Below are 13,803 nucleotides of genomic sequence, written 5' to 3' on the forward strand. Positions count from 1 at the left end.
CCGATGCTGCCCTCCATCCCATTTGTCTTGGATCGGAGAAGCGGCTAAAGCCATCAGTTATCGACCGTACCTCATGAACACAAAACAGATGTTCAGCTGTTTGGAACATGTTTTAGTTGGTCGAAAATAGTACGTAAAGTATGTTTTGATGATGAGTAACGAATCAGCGAACTTGCGATGGTGGCGTACTGGGCTTGCGTAGTTAGGAATTGCACGACTTCGCGGGCGCCATGATTGCCACTCAGAGTTGGCCGTCTAGCAAGGCCCATACCCGACGGATGTATAGCTTTAGCGTAGCATCATCTCGTCGTTATTTGTGCCAGCGTGTCTTGCCGTGCAGCTTCAAGGCGACCAAGGGGCGTAGGGCTCTGGCCCGAAGGTTTGGTTACGAGTAACGGCCAGTCCGAGTCTGTACTTTTTCTTTATCTTGCTTCTTTGTAATAATTTCGACCAAGATGCGTATTGGTACATGTTGACGTGGACACGGAGGCTATGCATGCGAAGCAAGGTCTTTTCGCACACTGTGTAGACTATACTTTGTATTTAGATCCTTTTATTTGGTCGCTATTTCGGGTGAAGTCAAAGACAAATGCAAAACTGTCAGCTCATCCGTTCTCAGAGACACTGCACCTTCCGGGCCAGCAAAAAGACCCTCGCCATCGCCTTGCTCTTTTTGTCAGTTCTTCTTACCCTACACTTAACCACCACCACACGTTCGTACTCCGTGCCACAATACAAAGTCTGTAGACATCATGCCCACACGAAGTGAGGAGTCGGACTTGAGGTGGGATAGAGTTGAGGCACGTGAAGCTCACTATCGCCAAAGTAGCCAGGGGAATCCCCAGCCACCGAATGCAAAGAAACGCATCGACTCGATTGAACTTGGCTTAATGGGCACTCACTTCGAGTTTGTTTCTGAGGATGAATCATACCCAGCGAGAATTGATGATTTCACCAACAACGAAGCTGCAGATCCTAGTTGCGGCACTGAACTGAAAATTCGGCGGGACTCCATTTACGACCAACCCGACCCTGATAGTAGTGTCGCAAAAGAACCGGTTGCGGAAACTAGGTTTACTCCTAAGTGGGGTCCGTACCTTCCGCTGTCCGAGATCATAGAGACTCGACGGCAGTTGAGTAACAGTAAGTCTGCCGAAAGAACTTTCGAGGGTGACGAATAAGGCCTTGTAGCGCCTCGGCTTATTACCTATGTAGGTAGTTAGAGGCAAGTCTTGCTGACAGCTGCACAGAAAAACGACCACCATCTTTGTCGACCACCATCGATCCCGGCGTAGACGAGGAACAGAGTCCGACTCCCGAGCATGAAATCCACATACCTTTAGTGACCAGTCCCACACCATCCAACCGCTCCATGTGTACAACACGTGAAGGGAGTTGCAGGGGAGAGAATGAGGTTGTACCCCTATACTCATGGTCATATTATCATATCAAGCTTGGAAAGCTGAACGGGAAAGAGGCGAAATGAACACAGCTGCTACTCACTTCAGTGTGGGTACCAAGATCGGTTGGGCTATTCAACTTAGCATGTAGGTATAAAGTGGTGGGCATGTACATCTTTGCCGTTTCTTGAGCCGCGGAAGAAGAGACAGCATCTGTTAGAGTCCACTAGTCGTCTCATTCTATATTCCTTTGCGTGCGAAGTCCTGTATGCAACTAAGCAACCCTTACTAGTTGCTTTTTGTGTGTGTGAAAATCATGTAGCATTGCTTAGTCCAAGTCGTCAATCCGCTAAGCATCTCTTTGACATTTCCCCTCTTTGCGGATTTCCTTATTTTGTCCCTGCGTCGGAGGCTGCTGCTCGTTTGATATCGATCGTCTTCAATAGAAGCAGGCGCACAAGCTTGAGACCTTCTTTTTTTGATCGCCGTTGTGAAATGCCTTTCGCTTACACTGTGGGCAAAAGAAATAACTAGGCAGGTTTCCGTTGTAAGGGCTTGAGTCTCGTGTGCTAGACAGCCAACGATGTTTGCGGGGGGGACCCCTCCTCGGGCGCGAAGTGCGGGGCCGTAGACCAGTGTTGAAACGCCGTCTTCTACCACACGACACCGACTCAAGCCCTGATGAAAAAGGAAAGTATACCATTCTACCTTACCTGGCCAGGCCATGATGGGAAAGTCAAATGGCATTGAAAATGCTTTTCTTTGCTGCAGTGGATATGTGAGGAAAGCAATTTTTATAAACGCGAGCGTGGAAAAAGGACATCTTACGCGCGCAATAAGAACATGATCTACGGGGCGATACCCTCTTCGATGACTTGCTGATTATGTGGGCTTAACAGTTTTCTGGAGCGGAGCAGTTCGCCGAAAGGATGGCGTGAGAGGTACGGCACTCGCGCTGGCGACGGCTTCATTTCGGCAATACCATACACATCGCACACCGATCAAGACCTCATGCTACATATCCTGTGGAGGGAATTGTCGGCGATATGCAGACCACTGGATTGGGATTGAGTAAGTATGCGGCAGATCTTTCGGAATCGGCACGCAGTTTGGGCGTCGGAAACAATTCATTCAAAAATACAATCCTATGATACGTATGCGATGAGCGTAATGCGAAGTCTATTGAATTTTGTAGAATCTAGTGATCATATGCCATTTCGTGTCGGTCTCTCCGCTCAAACATAATCGTCTCTTGAAGTAACCGTCGTGGTAACATGAATGTCCTTCGGCTCTTTTGTCCTTGAAAGCTGATCCCATGCGCTCGCATGGTGTCTCGATTCGTTGCAATCTCTCAGAATAGTCTCCTCACTCGCAGCATCGCTGCCCATGCGGACAGTCGTCTGCAGCACGCTCTCGCCAGGACCCATGTATATCTTGTTTCCAGGTTGACTCCCATCTCCACGGCTGCTTTTTGACTTGGAGTATTCCTTGAGGTGATACGAGTCCTTGTTTGACGAATCGCCGCGCGAGCCGTACTTGACACGTACATATAAGGGACGGAGGACGGGAATACATGCGCACACAATGGTCATGCAGACTTCTGAAGATGACCAAAGAAGCATGCTGGCAGTGTCGTACACGTAATTCTCCATGGACGCAAGAGACTGCAGCTCAATGGTGCGAACAATAGAGCATGCACCAGCGAAGATGCCAAGTGAAAGACCGGATGCGATGGTAATCTTCTCCTTGTGCTTCATGTTGAGGCCCATGAGAACGTGCCAGGCTGGGATGGGTCAGCAGTGTTCGAACTGGTGTCGTACTCGTTATTGACTTACGAAGGATAGCAAGAACAAAATCCATAGACGCGGACCAAGCACCCATGGTCAGACCGACTGGAGTGAAGTTGAGCCAACAGTGGCCACCTTCAATTGTGTGATCCCATAGAAATGCTGTAGGTATACACTGGGCGTACAGGAGCGCCGTTGTAATGATGCACAATATGGTAGTGCTTACTATGCAAAACCAGAGGATGCCGACATGCCACTGCTTGACAACGATGCGTAAGAGGAAAAGCGCAACCGAACCTTTGGAGGCAGCGATTCCCATGATGCATATTCCCTGGCCTATCGCTTCCCACATGATGGCTTTGGAGTAGTCAAGGTCGAGACGGATAATGTCAGCCGTCCTTTTCCCAACTCCGTAGTTGACCCCGATGGAAATGCAGGCTACATAGCCTATAAAAGTAGCCTATGAAAGTCAGAAAGCGATCCTCATGGACATGGGAAGGTTATAAGAAGATTGACTTACCAAGTTGACCAACATCAAGATATCGTCCCATCCAAAATTTCGTACAATCCACTGTCGTGTATAGAGGCGCAGTGCAATGAAGATGGTGGCGAGAAAGACCTGAAACCACATGACCCCATTGAGTATGTCTGCAAAGTCTGTTGGTTTGCCCATCTTGATCGCTAGTGGCTCAGTGGTTTTGCCTGCAAATGGGGCTGGTTTGTCTTCGTCTAACGACCCACTGCTGGCGTGAGACGCTGCCGTGTGACTCCAGTAATGGGTGAAAGGGTATATGTCTTGAAGTAAACGAGAAACCTGAGTAAGCGCTATCTTGAAGCTATGGCGGTATGTGCAAGAAATGAGTGAGACAAGACAGAGAATTTAACCCCTGTGACTATGGGTTGTATAGTCGAGAACCGGTCCGTTTGTGGGCAAAAAAGCAGGAGTGCGACGCTGTTTCTATGTCTCCTTTCAATCAAGATGATGCCCACGCTGAAGAAGAAAGTGCATCTGCATACAATTCCGAGGGTCTGGTTGATCGCTGGGTCTCCAGCACCCATTCCAGGCAGAAGAAGTGGCAGCCTCAAAAGCGAGACGAATGAATCTGACCCTGGGCTATTTTCGGGGCCATACGCGGTGCTTTTCTTATTGCGCTATTCCTCTCGCACCCCTGTCAAAAACCCTATGATGATGTGGCTCGGATCCTGCTGCACAAAGATTCAAAGACGGAATCGGTTACTTAATCCAAGCGTGGCTTGACATGGAAGAGATCAACCGTTCGGGCTTCTGACCAACCTTTTGGCAGCAGCCATGTGAGAGACAGACACCTGCAGCTTGGATCAAACCTAGCGCCGGATGTCTGTTCTGCTTCCCCGGGCGCTGCGTCCAATCTCAATTTTCATGGAAGCTTTGGCGACAACTAGCTATGCCGTCTTTGTGTAGCCGGTACGCGTGGACGGTGAAGTACCCTAAACAAGCGATGTGCTAGCAACCCCATCTGCATCGCCTGCACCGTTTCCCAAAGCTGCTGTCAATCTTCTTTCCACTTAACGCGAAGCTTGAAACAGCACCTTGCTCCGTACACACAACTGCTATGAACGGCGATTAATTGGATGGGGTGCGCTGGCGTCGCCACCAGCTCTGTATCTGATCCGTGTCTAGATGGGGGGGGGGGGGGGGGCTGGAAGAAAAAGAATACACGGACGAAGAGGATCCGAGGCTTCGTACAGCAGATCTTTGACTACTTATGTATACCCTAGTGCCGCCGCGGTGATACAAAAGATAACATCCTCTGCTGAAGGCAAGGACAAGCGTAAGCCTCCTGTCATATGTACTATGTGAATCGCAATCTCGAGGACTCGGTAATCGACGTCTATTAAGCGAACGTGGTACCAGATGGCGTAGTAGACAAGAGCCACGAGTGCATAGCTTCACATGTCGCTGATTCCGCGGGCCTGTGACGATTGGCTAGTCAAGAGAGGTGGAGGAGGGGGAGGGTGAGCATGTGGATTTGCGTCGAAACCTGCTTACAAGTTGTGGGTTAGCACGACAGGCGAAGCTCCCGCGTCGGGCCGTTGTATGCGCTTCATCGACTGGGGGGTCTTCATTTGGGCGGATGCAGGTGGGGGGCCAACTTGGGTCAGTCCTTATTTGCTTTTGTGGCTTTTGGCCCCAGCTACGCGCGAGCGCAGTAAGGAGGCGTCGTCTGGCAGAATTGCACTCCCGTGTCGCTCAATGCCGCGATAATTGCAGACACCCTCTTCTTGTCCTGACAGTGGGGCAGAGGATCTGCTATCTGGGAACAGACTTGGCGACGTTGGTCAGCTCCATTAATCACGGGAGAGACTGCCCCCCGTCCCGCAATGTCTAGGGTGTCGTCCGAGAGCACCGGCCTACTTGACATAAGTCGGCAAACCCTGGCATGCCAATCACTAAATGCGCACTGGGATGGTGGGGCCTCATGCAAAAGTAATGCATCCTCCCTCTCAAGCGAGCGTGGCGACGTTTCAACCTCACAGCGGTATGCGGCCCTTTGTACTGTAAGAGAAAGAATGCCATTCAGCCATGCGAAGAGACGGGATGCTAGCCCCACAGGCTTATCTAGCTCACCCGAGGTATAGTAATATGTGCATAGTTAGCAGAGGGTCTCTATTCTTATGTAGAGCGCCTTGATCCCGATCTCTCAGCTGCCCTTGCAACTCTGTTTCATCCCTTACCACGGTCCCGATCACACTGCAGGATACATCCAGCGTGTACACAGCAATGGGACTAGTGGGGCTACTCGTAAAGGCAATTGGCCTGGGAACTGTCTTTCTCATCACTCAATACGTTCTGGCCTACCTCCAATCCCCACTCAAGAAGATCCCCGGGCCGTTCCTAGCCAAGTTCTCCAACATCTGGCGCTTCTTCAACCATTACGGCCAGACCCACATTGAGACGCAGAGGAAGCTCCACGACCAGCATGGTGACGTTGTCCGACTGGGTCCCAACACGGTCAGCATCGCAGATGCCAATCTAATCAAGACGATCTACAATACCCGTGGAACCTTTTTGAAGGTAAGCTCATAAAACCCTGTGTAGATGGGACTTGTGCAACCGCTGACTTTTCCAAAAGAGTGATTATTATGTAAGACAAGCTCAATCATGTGCATGAAATGAAAATGACAATAGTGTACTGACTGTGCTTTGGACCATCAATGATGCCCTTCAAGATGGCCACATTATCCAAAATATCTTCAGCACACGCAGCAATGAGTTCCACGCTAAGACGGTCAAGCCCGTCCAGAAGTTGTACAGTCTTCAGAATGCACTTCAGCTCGAAAGCATCATGGACGAAAATCTCCGTGTCTTGTGTGCTCGTATGGAATCCCGCTTCACTGAAGGCATCAACAAAGCCAAAACCTGTGACATTGCCGATTGGATCTCATTCTTCGCCTGGGATTTCCTCGGCGACATGACCTGGAGCAAGCGAATAGGCTTCATGGACGAAGGCAAAGACATTGGTGATATGTGAGTAGCTTTACGAGCCGAGGTAGATGTGACATATACGCTGACTCGACATGTCAACTTCAAGCATAGGTACTGCTGAGCGCGTGATGCGTTATTTCTCCGTGGTGCGCAAAGGCCTAGATTCCGTTACGAAATGATGTTCGAGTGAGTGCTGATCCCATCCAGGTCGGCCAAATCCCTGCTCTAGACAAATGGCTTGGGAAAAACCCACATTGGCCTCGTTCGCTGTACAAGTTCGATGACTTCTCCGTCGCTGCTGGCTTCTCTGTCGAGCGTTTCATGGAGCGCATGCAAAACCCTGAACTCGGTCAAGGCAGGAACGACTTTCTCAATGGCTTTCTCGAAGCAAAAAAGGAGCATCCCGAGCTTGTTACCGACAATGAGGTCATCGGATACATGATTATCAATGTGAGTCCTATTTTCCTCATCAAGTTGTAGTTGGAGTACTCCTAGACGCCGAGCTCCCGCTTGGATCAAGTCACTAATACTAACGGTCCTTCTGCGTAGGTGCTTGGTGGAGCTGACACACTCGCAATCGTCATGAAAGGCATATTCTATCATCTTCTCAAAACTCCTGCCTGCAAAACGCGTCTGGTACAAGAACTGCACTCTGCACGACTGTCTTACCCAACCCCCTACAGCAGCATTGAGCAGCTTCCCTACCTTGATGCCTGCATTAAGGAAGGTCTCCGCATGCACCCCGTCGTCGGCCAACTCTTTGAGCGAGTTGTGCCTTCTACTGGTCTCACATTGGCCGATGGAACTGTCCTACCGCCGGGCACAATTGTTGGCGTGAATCCGTGGGTCATCCACTACAAAGAAGACGTGTATGGAGAGAAACCGTACGAATTCCGCCCAGAGCGTTGGCTGTGTGGCGAGAAGGAAGACGTGGCCAGCTACGAAGCTAGGATGCGGAAGATGAAAGATGCCGACATGACATTTGGAGGCGGCAACCGTGTCTGCATTGGTAAGGCGCTTGCTCTTGTAGAGGTGTACAAGGTCGTTGCAACTTTGTTTGGAAAATACCAGGTATGTCGCTTTGTGACTGGCAATGACAACTTTATACACGGGGTTTATGCTAATGGTGAATCAGATTGACCTTGAGGATCCTATCAAAGAGTGGGATTTGCACAAGCAATGGTTTGTGTGGCCACACGACATCAAGGTTAAGCTGAGCGCGTTCGCTAGCGCCTAGTCTGGTATTTTGGCGGTAGTAATTTGGGAGCAATACTCTTGCAGCACGTGTTGCACTGTGATTGCTAGCAAATGGTTGTGTTGCGACGCAGTTGTAGGCACCGATCATTTTGCCCAGTCATGGCATTTGGCGTTAGAGGAGTCAGTCTTTATTTTCTTGTTACCAGCTTGAATGACCCATGTACATGTTTTGAGAACAGTGCACAACAATTGGATCCGCAAAGATTTATTCAAATGCCATGCATTCAGGAATTTGTCTTGGTTCGAGGTATTGGGGTTGAAGGCAGTCACAACAGCGATGCAAGCATCATGGACGTCAGCCTCAAGATCGTGTCCGTTGCACTAACTGTTTCGGGACTAGGGTGTTATTCGCCACAGTTCTTCCAAAGGCTGCTGGTTCACAGCCAGCCGCAATCTCTCCACGACCACCAACGTCAGTTTGCGAAATCATGGTGAGATTATCTGGACTTCAGAAAGACGTGCTGTCACTCTACCGGCAGTGCTTGCGAGCCGTGAGACAAAAACCAATCGTATGTCAGCTGCGTGGTGTACACAGTACTACACATACACCCTCCTAACGCAGACGCAGGAAACGCAGGCCAACTTTCGTGACTTTGCCAGGTGGGGGACTATGTGTCAAATGAAGCATCCACGAATTGGTGACTGACGTCGAGTGCAGATCACAGTTCCACAAACACCGGGATGTTGGCAAGAAGGATTTTGGCACCATTGAGTATCTGCTGCGCCGCGGAAGGAATCAACTGGAGTCGTGGTCAGAGCCGGGTATTCGGGATATCCACAGGTAGCAGTGGCAGCAAGATGTATTGATTCCGGGATGTCTGGCCGAGGAAGATGGGCGCTATGGCAGCAACGAGAGCAACAAGGCGCCAAGCATGGGGACAATGGAGCATCACGCAGGAGGATGGCCATGGACTACTACTGCCCACGCACCAGTATGTGCTCCTCTGGGGATCTGGTGATGTGGTGTTTGGCCAGAAATGCAGCAATGCTGGCTCATCCCTGCCCGAGTGTTGGCGTGGCCCGGTCACGTGACATGGGCTGATGTTGGAAGTTTCGAGTGGGTGCGCGTCCCTTCTGCGGGCGGGGTTAGAGGAGACACACAGCACAGTCTCTCCTCTCTCCAAGACATCGCGCCTGCCACATGTGCCCATGTGGTGTGATGGAGTTACGTCTTCATGACGGCAAACACGATGCTCGAAACCACTAGAAACGCCCTGAACCATCTCCGATGCTTCTCGCAACCTTGCGCTGGGGCGGTCTCGATTTTTCGACGAAGCCGTCTTTCAGGTATAAAGGCCCCGTGAATCCGCTCCCATAGCTCGACATCAGAAACAAGTCACAACAAGTCTCTTATGCAATCACTGCGCTCAACAATCTCACGAATTCCACGACACCTCAACCGCATCTCAAAGCCTACAACCGTTCGACACTTTTCAAACACGCCAGCAACCATGTCTCTCTTCCCAAGGTTTACTCAGGAGTTTGCTCCCATGTTCCGTCTCTTTGACGAGTACGACCGTCAGGCTTTCCGCAACCTCGACCGCCAATTCGAGAGCGTGCGGTCCTTCACCCCCAAGTTCGATGTCAAGGAGACCAAGGACGCCTACGAACTTCACGGCGAGCTTCCCGGTGTTGAGCAAAAGGACGTCAACATTGAGTGGACCGACAACAACACGCTAACCATTTCCGGCCGCCACGAGCACGTCCGCGAGGAAGGTCAGCGCCCACAGGGCTTCATTGAGAGCGGCGAAAAGCCGGACCAGAAGAAGCTCGGCCACCAGCCCAAGGTCGAGGACGATCCATCCGAGTCGAACAACAAGGTTGCCAAGCAGTCACAGGAAAAGGGAGTCACCAAGCACGACGACACGCAAGCCAAGTACTGGGTCAGCGAGCGCTCTGTTGGCGAGTTCCACCGCTCTTTCGCCTTCCCAGCCCGTGTTGACCAGGATAATGTCAAGGCCAGCCTCAAGAACGGCATCCTGAGCATTGTCGTCCCCAAGGCTCAGGCTCCCCAGCCTCGCAAGATCAACATCGAGTAGGTGACGCGGCATCTTCCGGATTCTTGCGAACACGTACTCTTTTCACCCTCGGCACATGGCGTTTCAGTAACGAATCACGACTTTGACGTTCCTTTGCGACCAGGAGATGGTGTCTGCTAGTTAGGGTCTAGCCAGGTACTATGTAGTGTCAGATTATGGTAGTAATGTCTTTCAGCGCAAACACTGGTCTAGGCTGGCAGTATTAAGGCTGTATGTAGCATGGTTAATGAATGGATGCATTTTCAACTGTACCAATAGTTTCTGTGCCTGGTAATGTGATATTCGCCCATGTTCTATAATTAGCATGAATTTCTGGAATAGAGAGTAGTAGGTGTAGAAAGCGGTAGGTACCTGAAATACTGTTTCTTGGTCCGCATAAGCGCGAGAATAGAGTTTCCGGTTATCGAATGTAGTCTGGGTTGTCCTTGCATGCTCCACCGGCTGCGACGAGAGGCGGTGTCAGACTGTCAGACCCGCCGCACCAGATGGATGGAACGTCGGGCGTTGTGATTGGCGCATAGCGCGAAGTGCGGGGGGGACCTTTTCGTTCCTCATCTCCAATCTTTTGCCCATCGTCGCGACGAATGCAGTGCAAACCGTTGTAATGTCGCACAAAACGAGCAGTTGGACGTGCAAATGATTTCTTCGCGTTAACCATGCAACGATCAGCCTTAGTCGCCGATTTCACACGATTTGTGCAGCCAGCCTAGCAGTCGCATGCCGAATTCGGAAGCTTGGTGCATCTAACGCTCGCCACTATTCGACCAGCGCCTTGGACTGTAGAGACTGCCACCCATACTAGCCCTCTTTTGTGTCACGCGCATAGCAAACACCTAGCATTCTACTACATACGGACGTCACTTGCAGTGTTTTTGCTTTCTTTGTCCGGCCCACGTCCAGCAAGGTGATCCGCGGACACGATGCCTCGCCCAAAGAAACCAGGCGTCGAGCCGAAAAGGAGATCCCGTAACGGCTGCTGGTAATTCCATGAACTCCCGGGTACACGCGCATCCACACTAATCGTGCGTAGGCCATGCAAGGCTCGAAAAGTAAAATGGTAAGTAGCTGTCTAACCACTGTCCATCAGAAAGCGACAGTAACCTCGCCTCAGTGGAGAAGAAAAGCCATCATGTATAAATTGTGAACGACAAGGTGAAGCATGCGACTACAGTATCCGACTCACCTGGGGAGGTCGTGCAAGAAGGGACAAAACCGACCCCTGTTTCGACGCGTCGAGTGCCACTGAGGGCAGCCCATATGAAGCAAGTTTTCAAGTCGAAGATACTTCGCGGATCTTCATGTCAACATCTGAATCACCAATGCAGTTGCAGCATGTAAGGTCCCCTTTGATCATCGCCCCCTCCAATAACTACTTAGGATATTGACCCAATCACGATGCAGGCCATGCTCCCTAGTGTCACCAGTGTAGGTTCGACTGAAGGCAGCTGTTTTTTTCAGAGCGATATACCCTCATCAGCATCACAAACACAATCACTTTTTCAAAACACTTTTGATGGTGAATCGTCTACAACGTCTGGTTTCGGCACGTTCAATACTAATACTTCGGTCCTCACCCCCACGAATACTACAACACCGCCTCAGCAAATGCCTGCAGATGTCATGTTCAGATACCAGAGATATAGGGCATTTAGCAGATCACCTGGACCGACATACTCAGACTCGTATTCGCCAAACACAGCTTCGCCAACTCCGCATAGCCCGTATCGTACCTTTCCTCAAACACCGGCATCAGTCGGTTCTGAAGGAGTTATCCCACACGCAGCATCTGCACCACAAGACTCTGGTCTCTCACCACCAAACCCGTGTCGTGTATCTGTGCAATCCCTCGTCCACGATATTCAAAACACTAATCAGGCCGGAATTGGAACACAGTATCCAATTACTGATTCAGCCTCGACGACATACGGCTACGACCTGGGTCTCCCAGACCTGGACACCCCGAAGAACAATGACTCATCGGCTATTGCCATATACAGCCCGCAAAACAACACCGTCAGTTTCGATGGGGAAACTATGTACGGCAGCACGGAATCCGATAGCAAAGTCATGGCGTTTGAGAAAGGAGGATACTACGCAAAACCTGTACCCATTAGGATCTCCAAGTCGCTGGAGCCCCTGCCGGCTCTCCTCATGGAGAACCAAATGAACTTGATCTATTTTCACCACTTCCTTAATCACACAGCTAGGGTTTTGGTCCCACATGATTGCGAAAGGAATCCATTCCGACATATACTACCCCAAAGTGAGTATCCACGGACATGATGAACAAACGTGCTGATGTTTTCCAGTGGCCGTCAAGGATGAAAACCTTTTGAGTCTTCTTCTCGCTTACAGTGCTTCGCATCGGGCGCACATGCTCAACCATCCCGAGCCTTCAAATCGCATCGCAGTCTGGGTACAAGACGTATTCCCCAGACTGCGACGGACGCTTCAAGAAAACCCAGATGAAGTTCCTGATAACACTCTGGCGTCAGTCATCATGATGGCGAGCTTGGAAGTTATTTCCCCAGGTACATTTGAAGTACCTATATCCTGGAAGGACCACCTCACTATGGCGCGCCGGATGATTACCCAGCGCGGTGGACCCAGGGGGATGAGCCGAAAAGATCTTGTGTCTTACTTTCTCTCGCGCTGGTTCGCCTATCTCGATGTCGTAGGCTCGCTGAGTGGACACAAGAACGACACGCCAGTTGGATCTTTCTACTGGTCGAGCGAAAATGAATCCGCAGACGAGGACCTTGAAATCGACTGCCTGATGGGTTTTACAAACCGTTGCATTGGCAGTCTGGCGCGTATTGCCGAACTGTCCAAATACTGCGAACCGCAGCGTATTGATGAACACGGCAATGTGCGCGAAGATTGGGTACCGAGCCAGGATATCGTGGAGGAAGCGATCAGCATTCGACGCACACTGGAAGATGGGCTGTCAGATCGGAACATTCGGAAAACATGTCGCCATGGATCAAACGACTCGTCCGAGTCTGAACGAGCGTGGGATACAACAGAGATTTATGCGACCAACGAACTTTTCCATTGGGCTAGTCTGATCCAATTGCATCGCCGTGTGCTGGGTAAATCCGCATTGGATCCAGAGGTGCAGTATGCGGTTCGGGCGATTGTGGAGTTATTGTTCAAAATCAGGAGGGGCAGTTCGGCAGAATCTTGTTCGCTATTTCCCATGTTTGTTGCGGGCTGCGATGCACAGGATGATGGGCAGAAAGAGAAAATCATGGATCGGCTGAGGGGAGTGGAGGGTTTTGGACTTAATCAAGTAAGTAGTTCCCGGATACACATCGGGTTTGGTCGTACTGACGTTAATGGCTAGGTGCCAAAAATGAGCACGCTCATGAAGCGTGTGTGGGATACCGGAAAGCCATGGGAGTCACTAGTATCGGGCGAGTTCTTTGGCTGAAACCTTTCGTGTCTGGAGAGATACGAAAATATCCTGATACTTGATCGCCGACACCGTTGTGTACCATGTTCGGAGCGCCACACTTGTCCTGGATTTTTGAAGCGTCAAGCAGCGACATGCAGAAACCCTGTTTTGCCGTTACGTACCAGAGAGTACCCAAAGCTGCTGCCCTTGTTGAGTACGTGAAAATAGCTGCATACAATCAAGTCAGCAATGCTACGACAAAGATTGAAGCAGCGGAGACGGCGTTTGCATGAAAGAGGACGACGCAAGAATGAAGAAAGAGAAAAAGATTGAAATGAGAGCAAGAACAGAGTATTCAAAAGAGCGTCGACACAAATGAAGAGAGCTCGAGGACAAAGAAAGTTGGCAAGAAATCCCAATAATATGTCCATGTACAACACAACAAAAGGTTGTTGTT

General features: G+C 50.5%; 5 protein-coding genes across 5 annotated transcripts; 4 read left to right on the plus strand and 1 right to left on the minus strand.

Moving 5' to 3' along the window:
- Positions 1-721: 721 nt before the first annotated feature.
- On the plus strand, positions 722-1,285 carry PSV08DRAFT_322122 (uncharacterized protein). The gene has a single exon (XM_014224522.1). It carries the CDS (start codon positions 753-755, stop codon positions 1,179-1,181), a length of 429 nt encoding a protein of 142 aa, XP_014079997.1. The 5' UTR covers positions 722-752; the 3' UTR covers positions 1,182-1,285.
- A 1,279-nt stretch (positions 1,286-2,564) lies between these two features.
- On the minus strand, positions 2,565-4,217 carry PSV08DRAFT_322129 (uncharacterized protein). Its single transcript, XM_014224521.2, has 3 exons — positions 3,708-4,217; positions 3,236-3,647; positions 2,565-3,183 (listed from the first exon to the last, which is right to left on the minus strand). The coding sequence occupies exons 1-3, from the start codon at positions 3,858-3,860 to the stop codon at positions 2,636-2,638; spliced, it is 1,113 nt and encodes a 370-aa protein (XP_014079996.1). The 5' UTR covers positions 3,861-4,217; the 3' UTR covers positions 2,565-2,635.
- A 1,663-nt stretch (positions 4,218-5,880) lies between these two features.
- On the plus strand, positions 5,881-8,133 carry PSV08DRAFT_404136 (cytochrome P450). Its single transcript, XM_014224520.2, has 7 exons — positions 5,881-6,242; positions 6,301-6,312; positions 6,376-6,695; positions 6,760-6,799; positions 6,861-7,103; positions 7,203-7,724; positions 7,789-8,133. The coding sequence occupies exons 1-7, from the start codon at positions 5,949-5,951 to the stop codon at positions 7,888-7,890; spliced, it is 1,533 nt and encodes a 510-aa protein (XP_014079995.1). The 5' UTR covers positions 5,881-5,948; the 3' UTR covers positions 7,891-8,133.
- Positions 8,134-9,034: 901 nt separating this feature from the next.
- Positions 9,035-10,199, plus strand: PSV08DRAFT_322155 (HSP20-like chaperone). The gene has a single exon (XM_014224517.2). It carries the CDS (start codon positions 9,263-9,265, stop codon positions 9,947-9,949), a length of 687 nt encoding a protein of 228 aa, XP_014079992.2. The 5' UTR covers positions 9,035-9,262; the 3' UTR covers positions 9,950-10,199.
- A 1,145-nt stretch (positions 10,200-11,344) lies between these two features.
- PSV08DRAFT_379229 (fungal-specific transcription factor domain-containing protein) lies at positions 11,345-13,382 on the plus strand (the record flags this gene model as incomplete). The annotated part of the gene is made up of 3 exons (XM_014224516.2): positions 11,345-12,212; positions 12,259-13,241; positions 13,296-13,382. The coding sequence occupies 3 exons, from the start codon at positions 11,345-11,347 to the stop codon at positions 13,380-13,382; spliced, it is 1,938 nt and encodes a 645-aa protein (XP_014079991.2).
- Between the last annotated feature and the right edge of the window lie 421 nt (positions 13,383-13,803).

This window comes from Bipolaris maydis (genome assembly GCF_028858645.1).
Source record: "Bipolaris maydis strain C4 unplaced genomic scaffold PSV08scaffold_12, whole genome shotgun sequence".
NCBI classification, from domain to species: domain Eukaryota; kingdom Fungi; phylum Ascomycota; class Dothideomycetes; order Pleosporales; family Pleosporaceae; genus Bipolaris; species Bipolaris maydis.